This window comes from Patiria miniata, unplaced genomic scaffold (genome assembly GCF_015706575.1).
Source record: "Patiria miniata isolate m_02_andy unplaced genomic scaffold, ASM1570657v1 HiC_scaffold_1, whole genome shotgun sequence".
Taxonomy (NCBI): Eukaryota; Metazoa; Echinodermata; class Asteroidea; order Valvatida; family Asterinidae; genus Patiria; species Patiria miniata.
In genome coordinates this window covers 25,971,172-25,980,755 of record NW_024037047.1, presented here as the reverse complement: position 1 = coordinate 25,980,755, position 9,584 = coordinate 25,971,172, and the positions used below count along the sequence as shown (strand labels likewise).

General features: G+C 39.9%; 1 protein-coding gene across 1 annotated transcript; it reads left to right on the top strand.

Moving 5' to 3' along the window:
* Nucleotides 1–270: 270 nt before the first annotated feature.
* Nucleotides 271–4,716, top strand: LOC119732311 (lactadherin-like). Its single transcript, XM_038205773.1, has 5 exons — nucleotides 271–316; nucleotides 1,303–1,458; nucleotides 2,115–2,259; nucleotides 2,969–3,143; nucleotides 3,645–4,716. Exons 1-5 carry the CDS (start codon nucleotides 271–273, stop codon nucleotides 3,789–3,791), a joined length of 669 nt encoding a protein of 222 aa, XP_038061701.1. The 3' UTR covers nucleotides 3,792–4,716.
* Nucleotides 4,717–9,584: the final 4,868 nt, after the last annotated feature.

Genomic DNA, 9,584 nt, shown 5'->3' with positions numbered 1-9,584 from the left:
AAATCGAAAACTGCACAATCAGCAACAAGTTCTCATTGGTCAATGCGTCACCCGCTTCCAGCATAAGCTCCGCCCACAATATAGACCTAATCCAAAGAAAACATGTTAACCTTCATATCAAATTAAGGTTCTCACCTAATTGGCTAGATTTACCGTTGGTCTGATGACGTCATCCTGTTTGGTGGTTTACGTTGTTGCCGAAAACAGATTGGTGCGGTTTGTGTGTCATACGATGCAACTGACAGATTCTCGATCATTGCATCAGGGAGAATGGACGGAGCAGTAGCTTGGATTCTGATGGCATCAGCAGTGGCAGGTAGGCTGGAATTATCAAACTTTTTTTATACTGAAACATCTTGTTCTCTTCTTTATTTTTTTTTTTGGGGGGGGGTAACGCGTTTGACAATGATTTTACCGAAAATTACGGCACTTTTTTAATAGGCGCGAAGGGCCTCTACGCGCCTATCAAACAAGGGCCCGTGATTTACGGTAAGTTTATTATTTATAGGATGATCCTGGCGTCCCGACATCTAGGAATTTCCCGTAAAAATACGGCTTAAGTTTCACACTGTGTGGAAATGTTTATTTAACCAACAAAATGGGTGCAAGTGCGCAATTATTGGACGTATATCTTCAATCAATAAATTTGCCAAATTTATAAAGACCAACTAAATGGTTCGAAATTCACTCCAAAGAAATGGATACGGGGGAAACTCTGACAAACATTTACATGGGGTAAATTAATGTATTAATATATAGGCTTGTAGGTTGGCGCGGACACCCGGGATTTCTTTCCTACTGGCCATTCATGGGCATCGCCAGGATTTTTTCCGGGTGGGGGAGGGGCAAAGCAAATATTCCCCAAAATTTCTTAACTTGTTCATTGTATTCTCAATTTATCAGGAGAGCATCCCCCCCCCCCCAATCAAATTAACAGCAATGTGGCTTCGCACCTATTTTTCCTTTCTTCTTTTTTTTTTCCTTTTTCCTTTTTTTTGGTTTTTTGTTTTCCGGAGGGGGGGGCAAGCCCGCCCCTCCCTCCCCCCCTTGCGTCGCCCATGATACTGGCTTATCTAGCTCCCAGACCTATGTTCTTGAAACTCAGTGGTTCTTGAGTCTGGAGGGCTGAATGGTAACACATAGCAACCGATGAAATGTTGTGTACAAAATAGATGTTTTCATCGGATGACGTCAGCTCGCCCCATCTATAGGCATTTCGTATATGCTCACCAATATTGATATCGAAATCGGTTCTGAAGTTTTACCCAACTTTCAACGACCGTTATCGGTATTAATCCAAAGTGTTCTTGGTTGGTGTGGAGAGCAAGGCGAGGGTGTGTTACTTCGGACCCCCACCGGAACCTGATCCTGAAAATCCGGATGGCTGGATGAAGCAAGTCATGCAAGAGGTACGGGCGCGTTGCCCGGGACAGGGAAGGAGGCAACCTACCACAGCTGGTTAGTAAAAATTACTATCTTTCTGACGTCACGGTGATCGCAGGGGAGTTTGCCCTTGTGTAGGCATGCCATGCTTATAGTCTGCATCTTCAAACGACCACCAGATATATGATTATCTGAGCTCTATCGGAATAAGCAAAAGCCAGTTACAAAGTATAGTGTTATAATCTGATACAGGCCTATACAAATGGTGAATAACATGGCTTGAAATGCAAGAGATACGGGTAGGCTATAGATTATTCCGTTAAATGATAATTCAAGTACCTAGCTAGTAGAGCAAAGGTAATATGTTGAACTGATAGAATAAGAATATAGGTCTACGTTTTAATTTCGCCCCATGGTTGTCCTTCTGCCTAAAATTGTTGTCCACTCCCCCAAAAATATTCTCTACCAAAAGTTAAAGAAAAAGAGAGGGGGAAAAAAAATTATGTTCTGAGCAAACTGGTGGGTGAAGAATCATTTTTATATTCTAAAAACTACCGGATCAGATTGACCAGGAATCCGGGTTCTTTCGGCTTAAAATGACAATACGGGTCAAAAATGACAGGTTTCCGGGTCAATAATGAACCGCTGAAGTGTCACTTTTTACCCGGAAAAGTTTCAATCTGACCGGGGAGTATTAGGAGTCTTTATATTATGTTTTCCCCGCCATGCAGGAACAGCGGCGTGTTCGAGTCCGGAGCCCCTAGGTATGGAGGACCGGACCATCCCCGATGATCGCATCAAGGCGTCCAGTAGTTTGCTGTGTTGCCCTGCCAATAACTCACGTCTCAACGGTGACACTGCATGGGTAGCCCTCGAGTATGTATTAGTACAACACTTGCATCCCTATGAATATACATTGTGACAAACGCAACATGATTTATTTATTCAATTATTTTGTTTCTCCTGGTATTGAAACCAAGGATTCCTCAAAAGTACCCTATAAAGCACTGTAGCTCGAAAGCCTGAAGAAACCTGAAGAGAGGAGACAATGGGAATACAGTTGTAGAGGTGGGAGGAAAAGCCCAGAAGAATATTCTGAGGGAAACCCACGGAATCAGGTAGGGACTGAAATCCAATCCACAATATTGGCCCCGGGCGGGATTCGAACCCGGGTCACAGTGGTGGAAAGTAACGCTGCCCGCCAACCTGACTCCCCTTAAATATACATTGTGACAAACGCAACAGGATATAGTGAAATGAAACGAAGCAAATTTGAAAAGTAACACAATACAAAGAAGTCTGTCTAAAGACGATGGCAAATCCAAACGGGGTTTGGGGTTGTTGCGCTAATCCCCCCTCCCCCCTCACTGTAGCTGCTTTTGCTATTAGTAAAATAAGGCCAAACATAATAAATGGAATCATAGTTAAATTTACTTCCCGAATTGCCTCCACTCTACCCCCTCCCCCATACCAATCCCTATTCCTGAAAGTTAGATCATGTGTTCGATCTGCACGGCACCATTCCCCTCAGCGGATTTCAATGCAAAGTATGTTTTGTTTTCCACCACTTCACATTTGTGTACAGTTCCGAAGCCCTGAATTCCTGGATTGGGGTGAACCTCGTCAAGAGGACAGTGGTGTCCGGCATCACCACACAAGGACATCACTATGGAGATCATACAACGAAGTACAAGGTGGCGTATAAGGAGCGGCCCTCTTCTGCCTATGAATATGTGACCGATGGAAACGGTGACATCAAGGTACACATAAAACATTGCACTCGATTTATATGCATTTAGTATACATTAAACTACGATTTCACGTTTTTAATCGACTGGTTTCTTGTAAACGTCCTTTATCCTTTCCATCCGTAAAAGTGAAACTACACGGACAGGACAATTCACAGTGAAAATCATTCTTACGAATTGATCGGGTTTTCACTCTAGTTTTCCGTGGAGTGCAAGGATATTTTTCAACGAATCTAAATCGAAAATAGGAGTAATTTTTGTTCTGAATCGTGTATTCTCTAGTCTCACTCTCAGAAAATATAAGTTTTATTTGAAGGAACCTAGGAATATATAAAGATATATAAAGTGATTTCCGACCCAGAGATTAATATCAATTTAAGCCTGAATTCTGAACGATTTTACAGCAAAGACATTCAGCACCATTTGTTTTTTTCAATTTTGGATGGAGTTCGCTCAAGTTTGTAGTCGATTTTTTTTTTAATGTTAAAACATAAATAATTAAATTAATTACAGGTGTTCATCGGTAACACTGATGGCAGCAGTCCGGTCACCAATATGTTTAATGAGAACGTTGTGGCCACGGTAGTGCGCATAGAGCCAACTGCCATCTATGTTCATGCTGCTCTGCGATTTGAGTTGCTGGGATGTCGCCTGGGTTAAAGCAGCTTTGACATTCAGTGTGATTCTGATTATCTCGGCTAGCACTTTCTTACTGAAAACAGACCCGGTTCAACAGTGATAAACGTAACTAACTGGACATCTTGAACAAAAGGAATAATTGTGGCCTATTTAAAACTCGCCATATTTTGCGAGCTTGTAATTTTCGAGTTTCACCATGAAAAAAAATAGATTTATTTTTAATTAATTTAACACTGCTATATTTTCTAGCAATATAAAACACTATTTAGTTTTGAATAAGACTTCGAAAAGCAAAATCGATCGAAATTTAGCTTAAGGAATTATTACCTTACAAATTTCAAATAATTAATCGGAAGACAATATAGCCACATTGATTTACCGCAGTATAGACTGGTTCCCGCCTCCTTCTGGTAATAATATAACGGAAAAGTCGTTGGAAGAAACAAATATCGATTTTGTTGTACAGCGCGTGCCATACAAACTTTAATGTGGTTTGAGCTCTTAGTTGTAGCGTTGTTCATGCTTGTGAATTTTATCTGAATGAGGAAGCCTTCGTGGTTTAAATTAATTTTTTTGTAAGTAGTATTTAAAGTTGAAAGTCATGTACATTTGAATATATAATCGCATTAAGAAAAAAAGATCAGTGGTATATGGGTTGCTAGGCACATTGGTTGTTCGATTCATGTGACGTGGTACGCCCGTCCGTGTCGTGGGTTCGAACCCTGATGGGGAACACGGTGCTTGTGTTCTTGGGCAGGACTACTACAATTGCTCCTTTCCACTCATCAGGAATATAAATATGTGTACATGTAAAAGTAGAGACCAGATAGCACTGATGAACACCGGGTAATAATAATTTGTGAAGCGCTTTCATTTTTATATAAGCACGTGATTAATGTTAAATCCTTTTCAAGACACAACTAATTAAGTATAAAGTAAGATTTGGCTAAGATTGTTTTTAAATGTTCTGTTGTGAAAAAAAGTTAAACTTTGCAATTCGGATGCTGCTTTAGCCTTGTGCAGTAGTTTGCTTCGTTGTATAAATGAAGATGTACGCAAGTAACTTTTGGCTTCTTGTTTGATTTGAAGTGTTTTGTTCGACAACATTAGCAACCTTCAAAAATAGGCAATGTTGATATTGCAAGACTTGATTTGGGTTTTGCTCTCCTGCCACCGGCCGATTCTTGCACGTCAAGCGCAGTCTAGCTCCTGTGGTGGGCGAAGGGAACTAAAGGGTGAGTCAGAATGATCTGGAGCCAAACTAAAGAAAATGTTTTTAAGATATGTAGCAATTACCAAAACAAGTCCAAATGAGATATGTTATAGGCTCGTATTTTGAACATATTTGGTGAAAGTTTCGTGTACATGTATATCCATTGCACAATTTTGAATAAAAGCGCCAGAAATAAAAACACAAGCTATGAAAACACTCTGACCATGCTTCGACTCCATGGTTCGACTAATTTATTGAAATCGCGTACTTTACTGACGTGAAGCAGTATAATAAATAAAAACCTATGGTGACTGACTCACTTGAAGTTATTGACACACTAAAAAAAAGCATTACCTATTCTGTGTGCATCATGGAAAATGAGCCGCTCTAATGAAAATAGCATAGTTCCTCAACAGAGCCAATAATTTGAAAAAAATTGATGTGAGATTGCACCCCAGATCCTTTACTGTCTGATTTTTCCATTGCCAAATCCAAAAACCGATTGACCCCATCGATTATCGATGAACTCCCGAATACATAGACGATGAATATTCTTCGTTGATTTTTGTTATAATTTAACCACTCTTCTCGAGCCTCAGGTTTCTACTTCATTTCGTTCATATATAATCAATACTCATCCATTCTCTTTTACTAAACATATTTATGGTATCTATTATCAGCTACAAGTGGTTTTGTCATATACGTGCACATTACACTTCCCACCTATAATGAGAAACACAATTAGTAACATTATAAAGATAATACCAAAACCAGTTATGAATCAAGAAGCTCGAACAGAGGCTTTGACACTGGTTGCGATGCATTACACCATTTGGAAGAAATGAATCATAAAAAAATTAATACGGCCTCCCATCTCCCCTTACAGCCGTCCTGTCCACACCATTGTCAACGAAATTGCAACCAATTTACAATTAATCAATTAGGCCTCCGTAATACAAAAAAACAATCTAGGTACACGCTCCGATAACAGATATGCTTACCCGCAATGATCAATCAATCCATGTGCGTAACTTTTTTTTTCTTAGCAAACTATCATGGAACATGTTCATCATTCCACACCATACAGTTCTTATAACGGCCGCATCAGCGTAATCGAATCACTGTTCCTTGCAATCACCAATCATTATCGAGAAATAATCGATTCCGGATTTAAACACTCAATATAAAACATGCATAAAAATAAGTGTAGTACGAATAAAACAAATTTAAAAAACCATATCGGCCTCCCATCTCCCCTTACAGCCGTCCTTTCCACACCATCAGCAGTAAAATTAAAAAAAAAAACTATTTATCATAAAGGTCTGAAAACGAGTGACACTGATTAATCGACAAAATTAGCACTTTCCACATACGTTTATTTCAATCATTCGAAATTGAACCTTTATACATACGTTTTGTTCTCGATCAGTTGTGACATTTTAGACATAACAAAAGTCATAATCGGACACGTGTGCGTCTTCCACCCTTGATTAGTCGGAATATCAATTATTTAAAAACAAATAACGGCCTCCCATCACCCTTTACAGCCGTTCTTTCCTCACCATCGGCAATACAATTTCAAAAAGACCACTCTTTGTCAAAAAAATCTGAAAACAGTGACACTGATCAATCGATAAAAAAGCACTTTCCATATATATTTATTTCAATAATACGAAATCGAATCTTCATACATACGTTTTTCTTTTAGATTTAAACAAACAATGTAATAGTTGGACTCGTTTGCGTCTTCCCTCTTGGAAAAATACCAATGAAACTCCCTGCAGTAAATACAACAATAAGTAAGCCTTTTGGTTCCAGAAATATCAACACTTCTGAAAATAATGGATACGATTTACATCGGCATACCTTTATAGTATATACGTTTCCCATCGGGACATAAGAATGGATTTCATCATCATCATTATCATAAGCCCATGTCATTCCACTGCTGGGCGAAGGCCTCTCCCAAACGGTGCCAAGTATTTCTGTTATGTGTGTGTCTTTGCCAGGCTGTTGATCCCACGTGGCGGACTATCTCGTCTCCCCATCTTGCTTGAGGTCTGCCACGTTTTCCTTTTCCGGAGAGAGGTTGCCATTCTGTTGTGATTCTGCTCCATCTTTCATCTTTTGTTCTGCTTAGGTGTCCAGCCCATCTCTATTATCCCTTTTGCTGTTTACTAAGGCATTATCGATGTTTGATTAATCCCTGATCAAAGCATTTGTTTTGCTGTCTCTCCTTGTGTATCCAAGCATCATCCGTTCCATGCTTCTTTGGCCTGTTTGAATTTTTCTTTCCATTTCCTTACTCAAAGAACATTGTTTCGCTTCCTTATGGCACACACACTAGTTAAAAAATTTCATTTTGTAAACAGTTTGGTATTGTCTTCTCTGAATGGATTTAAGCACTCAATATAATGCATTCATAAACATAACTGTACTATGAATAAAACAATAAAAATAAAAACGGCCTCCCATCTCCCCTTACAGCCGTCCTTTCCTCACCATCGGCAATACAATTAAAAGACAACTATTTATCGAAAAAGTCTGAAAACGAGTGACACTGATCAATCAATTCCAAACAGCACTTTTTATATATATTTATTTCAATCATTCGAAATCGAACCTTCATACGTACGTTTTTTCTCAATCAGTTGTGACATTTACACAAAACAAAAGTCGTACTCGTACTCGGACTCGTGTGCGTCTTCCACTCTTGAGTCAGAATATCAATTACAGTCCCTGGAATGAATAAAAAATAAGTAAGCCTTCTGATTTCAGAAATATCAACTCTCAAGTTCCGAAAATATTTGATACTGCACAATTGTAATCTGGAATGTAGGAATCCAAGCTAATTAAATTTGTTATGCAGAAAATATTTTACATACTGCAATCAAACATTCCCTTAATAATCGCTGAGAATGAGAGTTACAGTGTTTGTTAAGGGATGTGTTCTTGCAGCCGTAAGGTGAGACCAGCTCTTCGTCTTACTCTGGCCATGGCGGGTCTTTTCCGTCTTTCCTGTATCTCTCTACCAGTCTACCCTGCCTCCAGCTTTCTGTTGAACTCATCAGAAGACGGAAACTTGGTGACCCGTTCAGGTCTGCCCGAGTACTTCATTATGTAAGACGATCAACTGGTTTGCGGAGTCTGTTTGGCCTCGACGGCGGGATTTCTGCGCGACATCTCCATCTTCTTGGGGTTGTTCTAGACTGACCATTTTTCTTTTGGGGGGAGATGAAGGAGACTCTGAAGTGGTCAACATCCGCTAATTATCCGATATGCCGGTTATAGTATAGGCTATTATGTCACATTTTTGACCTTTGCATTTATTTTTGCTAAAGAAGGAATTTTTGACATATTTGGGTAGAGTTTACCTTCCTAAGCCAGAAATCCATTGGTAACATTTTTTTCCATCTACCATGTGGCGGCCATCTTGGATTTCAAAATGGCGTCCATTTCGGACCTAATTTGTATCATAACTTCGGATCTGATTGTCACATGAAGTCCATTTTGGTGGCAAACCCTATGTTTTTGATACCAAGGAACCCAAGTAAGGTGTTGTTGATGCGGTACTCCCAATGGATGGCAGCCATCTTGGATATTTCAAAATGGCCGCCATTTAGTACCTAATTTGTATCATAACTTCGGACCTGATTGTCATATGAAGTCCATTTTGGTGGCAAACCCCATGTTTTTGATACCAAAGAACCCAAGTAAATCATTGTTGACGGGGTACTCCCAATGGATGGCAGCCATCTTGAATATTTCAAAATGGCCGCCATTTCGGACCTATTTGTATCATAACTTCGGACCTCATTGTCATATGAAGTCCATTTTGGTGGCAAACCCCATGTTTTTGATACCAAAGAACCCAAGTAAATCATTGTTGACGGGGTACTCCCAATGGATGGCAGCCATCTTGGATATTTCAAAATGGCCGCCATTTCGGACCTAATTTGTATCATAACTTCGGACATGATTGTCATATGTGACTGTGTGACTTCTGGACGATGTGACGATGTGATGCTGTTCGACGATTGGACCCCACGTTCAACACTGTTTGACTATGTGACGATGTTTGACGATGGACGATGTGACGATTTCGTGATGTGAAAATATAACAATGTTTGGCGATGTTTGGCGATGTTTATATGCTCGGGGATTAGAGCTAGGAGACCACCAGTAGACCTTAAATGCTTAAAGCCATACTTGACGTCAGTTAGAAGATTGATGTGCTTCAAATGATCTAGCTAATAAGCCGACAGTTAGAGGAACCGGTTTTCTCGCAAGAACCATTGACGATGCGACGATGTGATGACGATGTGACGATGTTTGACGATTTGACGATATGACGATGTGACGATCTTTGACGCTGTCGACGATGCTTGAAGATGTGACGATGTGACGATGCGACGATGTGACAAATTGACGATGTTTTGCGAGGTTAAACGGTGTGGCAATTTGTTGATGTGACAATATAACGATATTCGGCATGTATACATGCTCGGTGATTAGAGCTAGGATCAGGACACCAGAGATAGACCGTGAATGACGGAAGCTACACTTGGCATCAGTTAGAAGATTTAGGTCCTCCAAATGAT